The sequence below is a fragment of the Diorhabda carinulata genome, chromosome 4 (genome assembly GCF_026250575.1).
Source record: "Diorhabda carinulata isolate Delta chromosome 4, icDioCari1.1, whole genome shotgun sequence".
Classification (NCBI taxonomy): domain Eukaryota; kingdom Metazoa; phylum Arthropoda; class Insecta; order Coleoptera; family Chrysomelidae; genus Diorhabda; species Diorhabda carinulata.
The window spans coordinates 9,975,041-9,990,762 of record NC_079463.1 but is presented as its reverse complement, the minus strand read 5'-3'; the positions used below and the strand labels follow the sequence as shown (position 1 = coordinate 9,990,762).

The window sequence follows — 15,722 nt, the reverse complement described above, 5'->3', positions numbered from 1 at the left end:
CTTGGAGCTAAAACGTCTTTCGTAAACTGCATCATAACCTAACCTAACTCACGATCAAAAATCTCATTTTGCGACGTAATTTTATTAAAGCTGGAACGTATAGATTGGTCGCACTTCGACTGCATACTGAATAAAAATATAAACGTGAACGCACTACGAAGGCGATGCCGCTCAAAAAAACGAACAAGATCGAAGCTCGAGCGGCGCGATGCGTTGCATTGCGTGACGTTAACCAGTGGTTTTTTACAATGTGAACACATTCATTTAAAGTCTATAGCCAGAAATACTTTTTAACACCGCTGGCATCGCGGCATCGCTCGACGCTCACCGCTTGAGCGTCGCCAATGTGAACGCACACTAGGTCTTCACGGATGATTTACCATTTTTGCACAAATTTGCTTTATTTAAACGCCACCTATTAAAAGGCAGCCCTCGTAGTCTAGATCTAGAAGTATCATTCGAAATAAATACAAAAATTTATTTACACAGTATCGAATGTTAAATTGAAATGTCGATGCATACAATGAATAATAAATTATCAAAAGTGAATAAATTGACCTCTTCGATATCAATTGTAAAATGTTGGTGAAGCTACACAGTACAATTGTTGTAGTGTTTTGTTTTTCTCAATTGAAATGGACAACGGGGTTTGGACTGGGCCCTTGCCCCCAAATTGAAAACACTAGGACTATTAATACAACAAAAGTAAGAAGTAATCAATTTTTTAAAACTAGAATGCCTTCACTTTTCATAATATATCACTTTTCATCAGTTAAAAGGTTGAAACTAAATGAAAATCGCATACTATTGGATTCGAATACTCATGATAGAACTTTTATTATAGCAAATACATTAAGTATAAAATTATTTCATTGCTAATCACATAAACTATTTTTTATATATTAGGGTACCATATATATCGCGACTCAAAGGATCTATGTCTTCCATTTTCTTGTTGGGATACTAGGGATACTAAATATTTAGAGCTGATTTATAATCTCACTCATCTTTGAAAGTTCAGAATGTGGATCGGTTGTAGCTACCAGATATCTTCGTTTTCGTCCTGTGCGCCAAGGAATCTATTGTATCCAAACCTTCTTTTTTAATACATTCAGCAGATCTCTGGTTACAGCTTCCCAGTAGTATTTATCTTAATTCCAGTAGATTATCTTTTACCTCTTTTCACTTCCTTCTCCAATGATTTCTTTATTGGTCTTCAAATGATACTACAAAAGGGATTAGATTCTATGAAGAGTTTTTCTGTCTTTAATCCTTAGCGAGTCACTTTTGCCTCAACTCTAGTGTATCCCGGATATTTTATTCTTCCTGCCTAGCTGGTTTTACTTGCCCTGGCATTCCCAAACCAGTTTGAATTTTATGACATTGAAGCTTATGATTCTAATGACTGCTATCGGAGAGAATGATGATCTCTTGTTTGAGATTGAACTGGACTACTTGAAAAATGATTATGTGTTGCCAATACTTTTAGAGTGGTTCCAGTTCTGTTTGCTATTTCGGAGTCATCCGTATACAATTTAATGGCATTTTGAGGGCAATACCGCTGCGTCAGTTCAAGGTCGAACAATTTTCAACGTCTTGGTGTTAGTTGAATGGTTAAATTTCTTCGTTGGTACTATGTCGATGCTTTTAGGTTGTAGGGGAAACGTTAAATCGTACTAGGCACAAATTTTTAATATTGAAGAGCTAGAATGTTTATTAATTACTAAATAAGTACTAACTTATTATTTTGACACAGTTTTTAGATTCAATCATTTATTGGCGTTTTATGTGTTGATTACCATTACCATTGAATGTAAATTAGTTATTTCCTTTTGTAGTATAATACAATTCATACGTATTTAAACTGAAAGTTTGGAATAATAATAGCAAAAACAACTCACGCTAATAATTGTTTAAAAAATTAAATTATTATCTCAAAATAGTAGCTCGATGAGAACCAGGCCATAATAAAAAAGTAGTTAAAGTGTTTTCTCAAATCTTCCGGTGATCTTTTATTTAAAAAATATCTTTTCGTATCCAATTTGATGGAAATGTGCTGGGACATCAAAAAATTGTCTTCAATATTCATTATGATATGAGATCCATTAAGTAAAATAGCTAAATACGATAATATTTATCCGCAATTTATGAAACGAACATAAATATTGGATTTCAGTTGACCGGTCACTGGTTTGAAATCGAGAGATCTTTTTATTTAATGGAATTAATTAGCACTTGCGTCACTTTGGACTTAAACGAAAACGCAAGAGGTCGTTTCGATGTTAGTGTTAATACCAGAAGTGCCTGGTAAGTATCATGAAATTTATTCACATTAACACAAAGTCTTTAGGTATAATTAACAACATGATGTGGATCTGAAATCTCTGTAACGAATCTATGATCTTCTATCTAAAATTATCAATACTGAGTGAGCGTTTAAAGATGATAGATCCTCCTCTAAAATTTATTGAATGTCTTCTATAAGCAGTTACATAATCAAAATCCGGACTCGTGAAAAGTATATTACTCCATTCTTGTACATTCGAGCATGTTTTATTGCTAATTTTAACCTAGTTGGTGGTCCCTGGTCAGCTGAAGAGTAGTGTCAACTTTGATTCTAATTTTAACATTTCTAAAAACATTTCTCACGATATGTGAAGTTATTCTTAAATTTCGAGCTTCAGGTAACTCTTGTAGAAGCTTTTTTGTCGTTATATGTCTTTTTCGGCAACTACCTGGAGCACATTTGACATCTTGATGAAAGCGGTCTCCGTGCTCACCACTTAAACCGCCCATATTTAGGTTGGATGTGTTCAAGGACATACTACATCCCCAGGAGTTACCCAAAAAGTTTTCAGTAACTTTGACCAACGTCATCCAAGCCTTTTCTTTCTCTTTCATTTAAGGTGGCAATGGAAGTCGGATCTTTAATCAATTTTTAGACATCGGGTTCAACAAATGCATCTTTCTTCATTTTAGCGTTACTTAAAGAAAGAAATTGTTGCTTTGAAAATTTGATGTAACATTCCAGGTGGTTATTCGCAATTGTTGTCGCTTCCAAAATCGTTTTTTCCTTAACTTTGCCGGGTCATAATAAGTTTTATCAGTCCTATCCGAGGCTACGTTCTTCTTTCTCTGAGCACATGGCTGTTTTACATGAGGTAGGTAGCTAGCCTTGCCTCACAACCCTCCTCTTTTATCCGGACTTGGGACCGGCAGCATGGTCGCTGAGCTACTCAATCCGCCCAACGGCCATACTGGCAGAATAAGGAGCAATGAAATTAGAAGAATGTGTGACGTTCCGGATATAGTGAGATGGGCCAGAACTAGAAGAAGAGCATGGAGAGATCATGTCAATAGAATGGACGATGATCGATTAGCGAAGATTACAAACGAAGAGAGGCCCAATACAAGTAGACCGCCTGGAAGACCACCAAAGCGCTGGTATGAGAGCTGGTCCTCGGAGTCACAACTTAGGCTGCCTCTTTGAAAACACAAGACATAGTCTTAAAATAAGAAGAACAAGAAGAAGAAGAAAATTTGTAACCAGTTTCATCCTTGTCTATGGCTTTTAATTTTATGTGCAAAGATGATAATACTATCTTTTCGAGGTTAACTGAAAGTTTCTTCTTCATATTTTTTTGTCCAGGAACGTAAACAGTTCTGAGTAGCCTTCATGTTTTCAAGCAATGTTCATTTCTCTCTCGGCTGCTTCACTCGCATAAAAAGCGAAGTCCTAAAGTCGAAAATTTTCAAATCTGCACAAATTAACTATTGCAGTCCGCTGTATTCTATCTATCTAGTTTTATATTGTTCCTTTCAAATGAGCTCCATAAGCTAAAGGTAGTATTGGACGTTGGAGCAATACAGCCTTTAGACTGGACTTTGAGGAATCAATAAAAAGTCTCAATTTCTCTTACCTACTAACTCAGTTTTATCATCAAGCTCTCAATGTCATTACAGTACACTAAATCTTTCTTTTTCCCTAGAAAATAAATCAACACAACACGTTAATTTTAACTCCTTTTAAATCTTGAATTTAACATTTCAGTTTTTTCTTTGGGCAAATCTAAATCTCTTGTGAGATCTTTAGGCTCCAATTGATTAATCAAATTCTTCAACTCCATAAACTAAAGAAGGCACATGCACTTCCTCCAAATGAGGGATTAATTTTGTTACAGAAGACACCTCCGCGTATTTTATCGCATGCTCCGATTTTCTTGGAAACAAAAATAACAGTAATATGTAATTGGTAGATTCACGCCATGTCACTGGTAAACTAAAAGGCATTGTCCCTTAAACCAACCGGTTAAATTTCTGTGATATTAGATACAGCAGATGTCGTCTGGCACCCTATATTTATCTTGGTTGCGAATATCCAGGTTGAAATATGCACGATAGCACTTCTTAATTAAAGGTATAGTGCAGCTTTTTTGGCTTATAAGTATATATTCACCGTAAATATATCAAAATAAGTCAGAAGAATTAACGCATTTGCGTGACATTTTACACGATTCAGCAGACCACTAACTTCCAAAGGTGCTTTTGAGGCGTTACCAATAAAATGCTCAACAGATTTGGTTCGAGTATCTTTGAGTGTTTTCTAGTGTAATTATTCCAACAATTCATGCACTCGTTAGATTCATATATTGCTGTTTTTATGGGTGATGGGATACTTTTTTGGCGAATTATATATTGATGCAAAATATTCGGAAGTGTGTAAATGACGTGAAAATGATGCTGTGACATAAATTTATTTATGATTTCGCAACTTTAAATGCCTATATCTCAGAAACAATGATACATGAGAAAATTTTTTTATGTCACAGCATCATTTTCACATTATAGTTATACAGGGTGATGTATAACGCAAAAAAAATCAATTTGGACGTTAATTTTATTGCTTTCTTTATTTTCAGGACTGGTATTTTTTCTATTAGCGAAGGAATCGCCATTCCTACGAAAGTAGATCCCTCGTTGTACTTGTATAAAGTAAACAGCAGATTACCAAGACTGATTAATAGATATCTACCAGGAACAGGTTTCTATAAAGTACTAAAAACTGATTACAACAATTATCTGGTTGTTTATTCTTGTACCAATTATCAAATTATTCATTTAGGTAACTTATATTTTCATTATTTCTACCGCGGAAAATAAGTTCATGCGACAATATTGTATTATTTGAAAATCATTTCCTGTTTTATTCAATGGCCAATAAGCATCACAAATAAAACTAAAAAGAATCATAGCAGACATCATTATAGAAAACTAAAAATTTGAACTTTATACAGAATATACCAAATACCAATTTTGAACATTGGAGATATCTCGAATATTTAATTGAAATACTTTTTAAAAATATTTGTTTCATATTGATACAAAAAATCTCATATAAATTATTATAGAATAATCTTCACCATTTGGTGTCATTAAATTAGTTGATAAACAAGCTCCCTTAGTTTCCAGGAATATATTTTCCTCAATCATCTTAATTTTTTTGCTTTCATTAAGATTCTTCATGTACGGAATTCAAATATCAGTCACGATCGTATCAAATAATTTATATCATTTAGTGGAACTCGAAACGAATTGGAAATGTCCTCTCTGTCTGTCGGCAATTTATTGGCGGCATAATTTTATTATTAACTCTATAAAAATAACAATAATCATGACTTATTGAGTCATTTGGTGCAATTTCATTCTAAATATCATGTATAACATATAACATATAAAAATTTATAATTTTATTTAGTTCGAAAGTTGTTTCTGTAAGTTTTTTTGAGAACAAAGTTATGAAGAAAATCCCTATTCAACTTGAACGTTTCTAAATACAACTACTCAGTGGACGATTAAATTTGGTAGGAGAATGTTTACCTTCACAGAAATTGAAAAATACCTAAATCTGTTATACAATGAGAAACATGTTTATTGGCATTGATTAATACATGGTTGGAAAACTGAAAAGCGTTCTCTGAAAATGTTGTGAACGCAGGACTTACTGATGTCAGGGATCATCTCGCCGAGATCCCTAACCTTCATCCTTCGATCTTTCAGCATTGCTTCTTCCATCTTCGCAATTATTTCGTCCAGAACGTTTATTGGCGTTGAATAATACATGTTTCGGAAAACTTAGACTTCCCTTCATTTTTTGTCATTTCTCCATTTAGATCAATGCGTTTTTGTATGCGTTGTACCATCTTTTTTTTCCTGAGACGCACCAGGAAGATAACTGGAGATGATCTCTAAAAATGTTGTGAATGCAGGACTTACTGACATCAGGGATCATCTCGCCGTGATCCCTAACCTTCACCCTTCGATCTTTCAGTATTGCTTGGTCCAGTTTCGCAATCACTTCGCTTGAAAACGATTGCCGGCCAAAAGGTTGGATGTTTACTCGTCCGTCTTTGAATTCTCTGCACTAAAATACTTTTTCCCTTACAACTCCAATTATAAGAAATTAATATCCTCCGGATGAACTTTTTTTGCACAGAAAAAATGAATTACAGGGCATAATTCGCATCTGGCGTGAGAATCAAATGGAAGCGCCATCTTTTACGGCTCCTAAGACAAGAATGAGCATTGCAGACAGCTCGCCGACGTGGGATCTGAGAGGAGGTGTACCTGGTTACATGCCAGTCTCGCCAAATGCCACCAAACAGCGTTCCTAGAGTCATCTACACCATTTTCTATGAACCACCCTCGTATAATAAAATGTTCTAATTCACATTTCATTTATAACGTCATTTCTGAATGAGTGGTGACATGAGGTTTGATTTTTCTACGACATTTTCTTTGAAAGTGATTTTAATTGTTTATTCAGTGATCTCAAAATTTATTTCTGTACTTTCCAATGATTTTAAATGGCCAGCTCTGGGTTTCTACTGCTTTCTTGCAACCTCAATATCCCACGAACGATCTCCAAGAGTCAAATCCTCACTACCGTACCCTCATTAATTGCGTCTTCCTTGCTGCCACTGATGCTCTAAACTTTTGTTTCCAATTATGTCTTAACAATACAGAAATTTCATATATTTCGCACTCCTTAGACATCCCTGTATATTGTATAAATAGATACTGGGAAATAATTTCGGAGACATACACCTTAAGGACAGTTCATCGTATGACAGTCAGCTTGTAGGAAATGATCTAATCTAATTGATCTAAAATTTCAATAAAAGCCTTCTTGCAGAGGGTTTAGGTTATGTAGCTATTCGTATATAATGAAGAAATGGTATAAAACTGTGGAATTGGGGATAAACTTCACATTAAACTCATTTTCATTCTCACCATAAATCAATTTTTGTAGTGTACAGGGTGCTCCGGGACTTGTTGCAAAAAATTCGGGAGTCGATGATGTTAGAAATATCCTGTGATATAAAAACATTCTCATACGACCTCTCGTTTCTGAGTTATAGCCTTTGAAGCTGCGGAATCAGAAGGCCAGGGCCGGCTCATGTTCAATGGTAGAAAATCCGTAACTTTTATCTAAAGATAGCAAAAATAAGTTGTTCAATCGATTTTCTAACAAAAATGTACTCTTTGTTTAACTCGATAAAATTTATGGTTTGGGAGATATTTAGATTTTTAGATCGTTGTACATGCCAAGGCAACCGTTCGCCAAAAAGAAACATTCTGAAAAAAATTATAACAAATTGTAATTATTTTTTAAAAATACTTACAGGAGGTATTGAAACACAATCAAACATTTCTAATTAAACTGTAACACTGTCGAACATAATGATATTTCAGGGAACGCTCTACCAAAAAAGGTGAAGGACAACAACGAACACTAGTTTCAGAGAAAAATGTATAAGAAGCAGTTGACGCTGATCCCACAGCTAGCGTACGCAAAATGCTACTACAATTTAATGCATCAATGACTACTACTCATAGGAATCTTCAGGAGCAACTTCTTTACCACTTCCAGAGAGTGCATGTCAAGTAGAGGATTATCAAGGAAGAGTGTTCCACGCTCCTTGGTTTATAGATAAACAACGAGCCTGAATGTTCAACAAAACTTAGGATTTCTCGTGATTTTTAACCCATGTTATGTGATATTTATCTAAATATTCGCGGAGACATTCACGATGAAGCTCCTCCCAACTTCTTAAATGAAAAAGAAAATTTCATTTTTGCTATCTTAGATTATACAAGTTGTCCCTGAAAAAATCAACCACACTACATCGATATACGTAATTATTCATTAGAAATTCATAATGCTCGAATGTATAATTTGGAAAATATACTCAAAAAAATAAGTTCTGATTTCGCAATTCTCTAGGCCTATAACACAGAAATGAGGGATCGCATGAGAATTTTCACAGCATCATTTTTACGCGGAACAGCCTGTATATTTCTATGCTATTTCTATTCCAGATATGATATGGATATGGGGCAGAAAAAATGAAATAGATGCAGAACTGAGATCAGATCTATACGCTCTATTGAATAAATATGATATTGATACTGAAAGACTCATACTTTCGAAAAGTAACAATTGCACTGATGAATATTACGACGATCTGGATTATTACTATTAATTTAATTATTCATATCAATTTTAATGTGAAATAATACTTTTAATAAACGTTAATGTTCTTATTAATAATTTGTTATACCCAAAATTGAAGCTTTAATAAAATTATTTCGATTTAATATAATTAAATTTTTGGTGGATTCACATTGTTAAAAATATGGCGAAGGAGCGGGGACAGCATAAACATACCAAAAAGAAGGTCATATATATAATATAAATCTCGGCAACACAAATTTAGTTTAGACACCTGCCAATTGTGACGCTAGTGTAATAAAAATATGTCATTACCGTCATTGCCAATAAGTCATCAATTTCTGAATTCCAGCCTCATTTCCTTCAGATTTCGGTTCACAGGTAGGTGATATTATCAGAAATGTAATTTAGTAAGAGCCGAGAGAGCACTGAAGATGACCAGCTCCCAGGTCGCCCCGTGACAGTTTCACCTCCGGAAACAGTTACCAAAATCAACCAAATTGTGCATGCAGATCATCGAATGATCTTCCGGATGATTGCTGAGGCTGTAAACAAAAGCTCTTGCGTCAACGGGTCTCCTCAGATTTCCTTGAAAGGCTAGAAATAGATCTGCTTTGGAAGGGACCCGACTTGAGTCGATGAAAGCGGTAAAGCAAAAAACGGCAGAGCTTCTGAAGGCCCTCACCAAAGAAGACTTCCAGCACTGCTTCGATCAATGGAAAAAACGTATGAAAAGGTGTGTGGCGAGAGGAGGGGTGTATATTGAAGGGGAGCCTTCGAATATAGAATAATTTTTATTATAAAACCCTTATTCGTAACCAATCTCGTTATTTAATAGCCAGACCTCGTATATGAAAGGAAAGATAAACATTTTTTTCGATTTGCTAAATGCTTTCCTGATGTTGTTCTAAATGAACAAAATTTTGAAAAAAAAATGAAGTTCAACACCAAATTATCGCTTGTGTGGAAATCATTTTCTGGAAAGTAATTTTACAAATTTCAATAGAAAACATTTGAAGTATGAAGCTATCCCATCTATTCTCCACTGGTGATAGATTTTTCAAGTGAATATTCAGATTCCATTGTTAGGAAATGTAGTTTTGACAAAGAAAAATCGAGTTTTTTTACTGTAGCTGGAATCATCAAGAATAATTCAACACCTAGGCAAATGGTTATGTATCAAGTTCATTGGAATACAATAGAAATATCAAAATTGTGAAAAAGTCTAACGAATAAGGAAGAGAAGTTGAAGGCATTGCTGAAGATGTATGAATTTGGAACATTTGAATATATAGAAGAAAATTCAAATAATGTAATGATTAAGAAATGATTAATTCAAAGCTAGGAACTATACGTAGACAAGGTACAGGAAATCAATAAAGGATAAAACTTTTGCTCTTTTATGTAGAATAGAATTATTTTCAGTTGCCTTCAGTTTTAGCACTGAAAGGAATGTTGTCAAGAATACCTTTCGAAACTGGTATCAATGGTACTATCATGGAACAATTGAAGCTCCAAGTGAATAAAATGAATGAACTTGATCGCCATTGTGTATGATTACTTGATGAAATTTCTCTTTCTACAGACCTTCATTATAAAAACCAAAAAGTTCTGTTATGGTGATATGTAAATCTGGGACACCTCTGAAGGAAATACTAGTTGGCTGACTATAAACTAGTTTTTCACTAGTGGAATAAGGAAGAATTGGAAGCAAGTCATTACCTATTATTTTACATCACATTCGAGGATGTATGTATTGATGTATTGATATAATAATAGCTTATTAGAAGTGTCAGCACTGAATATTTCATACGAACGCGTTCATCATATAGTTCACGTCAATTTGGACATGAGAAAATTGCTGCAAAATGGATCCCCAAATGTTTGAATGTTGATCAAAAGCGTGCAAGGATAGAAGCATCGCGTTCGACCTGTGCTCGATTTGACAACGATGTAGACTCTTTTGTTACTATGAATGAGACTTGGGTACATTTCTACGATCCAAAAACGAAGCAACAATCGATGAAATGGCGACACTCTGGTGCTCCAAGACCTAAGAAGTTTCGTGTAGAAAAATCTGCTGGAAAAATTCTTGCCTCAGTTTTTTGGGATTGCCATGTAGTAATCATGATTTATTTTATGTATAAGGGTAGAACAATAACTGGAGATTACTATTCGACATTACTGAACACTTTACGGGAGAAAATTGAAGAGAAAAGACGCGGAAAGCTATCCAAAGGGGTTTTGTTTTTGCAGGACAACGTCCCTACACACAAGTCTCATGTTGCCATGCAAAAAATTCTTGATTTAGGGTTTGAATTACTAGAACGCCCTCCTTATTCACCAGATTTGGCTCGGTCCGACTATCATCTTTCCTCAACTGAAAAAAAGTTTAAAAGGTCGTAAATTTTATTCCAGGTAGGAGCTAATATCCAATTAAGAGGAGAAATTTTTTCATTATTCCTAATCCTAATTCCTAAGCTCTGTTTTTGAATTAATGGAGTATATCTTCTGATTCTGGAGTGAAACTCATTTTTGGATGGCCACTATTCCAAAGTATAAAAAACCTAGTTGCATGCCGAAAACTATAGCAATAATTTCAAAATCTTGCAAGAATATTTTTCATTTTGGCGTTATACTATCAATATTTACGAAACATAGATTAGTAATGAGAAAAATATACAGTGCGGTTACATAATTAATTATTCCTAATTTTAGTGGACATTTTTTAAAATATGGCTTATAAGGTTTATCTTTACATAAGATCATTAAATTTAATTCAATACGGATTAGATTTCGTGTAGAACTTTAGAAATTCATAATTATATTATAGAACGTGTAATACACAAAATATACAGCGCGGCTATATAATAAGGTACTTATAATAGTATTGAAAACATATTAAATTAGATGCTTTCATTATAATTATTGATAGAGGGTTAATAAGCAACGTTTTTTGTTTTAAACAAAGCACTTATCATTATTCAGCGTTTGCTACTTAAATTTTGAGATATGGAAACATTGATGTGAATATGTCAAATCTGACATTGTCATCTTAAAGTTCTGGACATTTTTAATGCTAAATGTGCTTAGAACGTCTTTTTATACGAGTGCTTTTTGAGTTGTTTACAGATACTTGAAATATTCGTCTTCTTTTTCTAAGACTTTCGACCTATACCTAATAAAGACTGAAAGCCGAAAACAATGAGTTGATTCAATTGGTCACTACTTGAATCTTGTTTCGTCATTTTGTTATCTTATGTTTGGCCCTATTATAGGAAAGATTCCTATAGTGAATTTAGAAGTAATATGAACCGTAATGGACTGGAAAAAGCAAAAAGGAGAAAAAAAAATAGAAAGAAAGGCTCGATAAACAAATTGTTCTTCGGAGAATTTCATAGATTTTTTTTATTCACTTAGCTGAGGTTGTATCATTCCCTGTTGTCGGTCATTTAGCTGTTGAAACTCAGAAAATATACAACACTGATGATATTGAAGAAATAACTAAACCACATACTGCGAAATTTCCGCGGAATATGATCGAAGAACTTGGTGGCATTGAACAACCAGCATTTAGTCCGGACCTTGCTCTGCCGGTTTACTATTTATTCAGATCCATGGCGAAATTCCGATGCAGTGCGACAATTTTTTGCTTCTTAGCTCAAAGACTGGTTTTAACAAGGTTGGGTTAAGATCATAGAATACGATAGGCTATATTTCGAATATTAAGGCTTTCTTTATTTATCATTATTTTATAAACAAAGGGAACTGACATTATTTATGAGACACTCTCTATACTATCTCAAATTACATTATCTTTCAAGATGCGGAAACTTTAACGTAAAAATCCTGGGAAATTAATCACAGTGTATTATTTAAAAGCGACAACTGAATTTTAATTAATCATTCATAGATAAATTTTGTTTTAGTCTAGTTTCGGTGTAAATCATTCATATAGGGTGTATCAATATTCATATCGAGAATTATTTAGAAAATAATATTTCTGTATTGGAAATCATCTACAACAATTATTTAAAATAACTTTCGTTACATTATCTATACTTAAATTATTTTCATTGTGAAATTTCAATCTCAAAAAATTATTTTTTCATATCCTGCGTATATTTCAACCAGTTTTGTGAATAGAATTTATATTTTATGCATACTGAAGGATGTGATGGTGCGATATTGAAGTGAGCTACAAAGATAAGTTGAACGATCTGACAATGCCGCGCTGCACGGCACATTGCATTATGCCATCGCGGTTTGAGGCCAATAGAAAATCGAATGCCGGTCACATGACTACTAGAGCAGTTCACAGTCGTCAAGTTGGGTTGTTTATTTTAAGCATCAGCATCTTTGATTCGGAACTGTGCGTCCGGTTATTGTTTCTCTAAGGTAGTGTCGTATACCTATCTTACCGATCGGGATCGCGGGTGTTTCACTTGAAAATCCACAATTTACGATTTAATAGTTTTCCGACATTTTTATTCGCAAAAAAAAATGTAACTGTAGTGATTAATTGAATTTTGTAAGATGTGTGTAGTATGTAAGTGAAAAATGAAGACCTCTTGAGCCGGTGGAGAGTGGTTAATGTGTATCGTGTTTCTATAACAATTTTACGTAATGTTGGGAGTTCTTAAACGTCGTTGGAAACCTAAAAGGTAGGTAAAGAAGATTCTAGATCAATCTAAATATAGTGCGACCTTGTCGGCCGCTAAATTAATGGTATATTTACAAATTTATAAAACGCAGCAGGCGCACTATAGAAAACCTACCAGTTTTACCTATATTGATTAATTTCGCACACTGTAATTCAATCCGGATGACCTAAATTCTGCAATGAACATGATTTCAAGTTGAAAATTTACGTATTTGTACCTATTTATTGATCTGTGTCAGTCATGCAAACCCATCTGCTATGCTCAGCTGTTCTACTGTTGCTAGTTATCGATTTTGTCCCTAACCTTACATTTATCATCTATAACCGGATTTTTAAAAATGACAAAATGAAATATAGTGATAAGTAAGTTATTTTTAATGTAGAATGAATCTATATTAAACAATGTTATCAGTATTCTTTTGCTTCCGACTGTCAGACCAATAAATTGTTTTTGTTGTTTGAAACAAGTTATGTTATCATTTTTAAAACAATTAAACCATTGTCAAATAATTATCTTTCATAAATGTTGACTAAATTTGTCTTGTAAAAGAATGAAAGATATTAAGACAAAAGACTTCCTTAAATACATTTCTATAAAAAGAAAAGACAGAACAAAACTCGCAATAAAACGAAGAGGGGGGCTTTTTTTCGATTTCAAAATGTGATACGAGGGTTGCTACTTAACTTTTGGGATAATTAAATAAAATTGATATTCTCCATTTAGATCAATACACTTTTGCGTACGTTGAAACCAATTTTCAAAGCTTTTTTCCCATTCCGATTGAGGTACCTCCAAAACTTGTGTAGAAAAACTTTGACTGTTGATCTGCGGGAATAAAAAGAAATCATTGGGTGCCAAACAAGGACCGTACGGCGGATAAACCATCAATTGGATATTTTGACTGTTCAAAAGAGAAAGCAATTGCTTCAAGTTGTAGATCATTCGAATATATTTCTACTACAGATTTTACTCGCACTTCTAATTTACATTTTGAATGCATGGAATACAAAATTTATTATTATTTAAAGCAGTGTTTCCCAACCTGTGGTCGGCGGACCTCTGGGGGTCCGCGAATATATGCATGGAGGTGCGCGGTGTCATCTCCTACACTTACTTAGCAAGGCGAACGTGCGATATGCAAAACTGGATGAATGAAAATGATGTGTGCGAGTGAAATAAGTGCGTGCGGGCGCCGGGCCGCGACTCTTCCCCCTACCACATCGCACTGCTCGCAAACTACGCATGCGCTTGCGATTAGTGCAATTGTTTTGTGTTTCGTTGCGTTCGAGATTGTTTGAAGTTATTGTGACCTGTGACAAATGAAACGCTGGTTAAAACCAAATGACTCCGCTTTGGAATAAGCAAATGAAAAACCTTCGACTTCAAAGGTTAAACTTCATAAGTTTTGCGACGAATACTTAGCTTTCGGTTTTATAAGTACCAATTTAACCCGGAAAGACAGACGTCAGTGCTTCATATGGTACGAAGTTTTGACGAATGAGTCGATGAAACCGGTCAAACTCCGACGTCATTTAGAAATAAAACACCAAGAATATCGTGAAAAATCAAAAGCCTTTTTCAAAGCTATAGCCTCGCTATTAGAACAAAGCAAAAAAATAATAATAAAGACTGCTACTGGACCAATAACGAAAGTGCTGTATTAGCGTCCTACCAAATATCTTTGCTAGTTGCAAAAAGTGGTAAGCCCCACACCATTGTTGAAGAATTAATTTTACCGTGCGCTAAAATTATGGTTTCTGCTATGTTAGGCGATAAAGATCTAAAAGAACTGGTTATCAAACAACACAGTGAAGAGGAGAATTGATAAAATGTCGGGAAATGTTGAAGAGCAGCCGATTTTGAACGTTAAATCGAGCAGATTTTATACTTTGCAATTAGATGAGAGCACACATATTAGCAATGTTGCAAACTTGCTTGCATATGTTCGTTACGAACACAACAACAGTATAAGTGAGAATTTTTTATTTTGTTTACCTCTGAAGTAATATTTGAAGTGTTGAACAGCTATAAAATTACATGGGACAAATGTGTGGCAGTTACTGCTCGGTGCTCGGGCTATGACCGGGATCCGAATAGGGCTTCAGGCGGGCGTGAAGAAGATGAATCCAGCTATTATCTGGCACCATTGCTGCATTCATAGGGAGGCATTAGCAGCTAAAAATATGCCAGAAAAATTGAAAACAGTGTTAGATATCATAGTGCAAGTGGCTAGGCCTTTAAATTCCCGTATTTTCGATATCATTTGAGAAAAAAAGGGAAGCAGTTGTGCTAAAGTGTGTTCGTTGTCTCGTGGTAAAGTTGTGTCACGTGTTTTTGAGCTGAAAGATAAGATCAGAATGTTCTTTTTGAAGAATTCTGTACACGGCGTCAACAAACATTTCAATGACTTTGGATAGCTTACAATTGCAGCATATTTAGCTGATATATTTAGTGCCCTTAACGAGCTGAACTTGGGTCTACAAGGGAGAGATAACAACATCTTCCAAATCGATGATAAAATTGAAACGATGCTAAAAAAGCTTGAC

The 15,722-nt window shown here is 34.5% G+C and overlaps 2 protein-coding genes across 5 annotated transcripts in view; both read left to right on the top strand.

The window, feature by feature from the left end:
• Nucleotides 1-485: 485 nt before the first annotated feature.
• On the top strand, nucleotides 486-8,611 carry LOC130892505 (apolipoprotein D-like). The gene is made up of 4 exons (XM_057797950.1): nucleotides 486-705; nucleotides 2,177-2,307; nucleotides 4,920-5,122; nucleotides 8,380-8,611. Exons 1-4 carry the CDS (start codon nucleotides 580-582, stop codon nucleotides 8,541-8,543), a joined length of 624 nt encoding a protein of 207 aa, XP_057653933.1. The 5' UTR covers nucleotides 486-579; the 3' UTR covers nucleotides 8,544-8,611.
• A 4,089-nt stretch (nucleotides 8,612-12,700) lies between these two features.
• LOC130892214 (uncharacterized) overlaps nucleotides 12,701-15,722 on the top strand; it is a 222,824-nt gene continuing 219,802 nt past the window's right edge. For all 4 annotated transcript variants that reach the window (XM_057797452.1, XM_057797451.1, XM_057797450.1 and 1 more), the window contains exon 1: nucleotides 12,701-13,176. In XM_057797452.1, coding sequence (XP_057653435.1) covers nucleotides 13,139-13,176 — 38 coding nt within the window. In that variant the 5' untranslated portion in view covers nucleotides 12,701-13,138. The remainder of the gene's footprint in view (nucleotides 13,177-15,722) is intronic.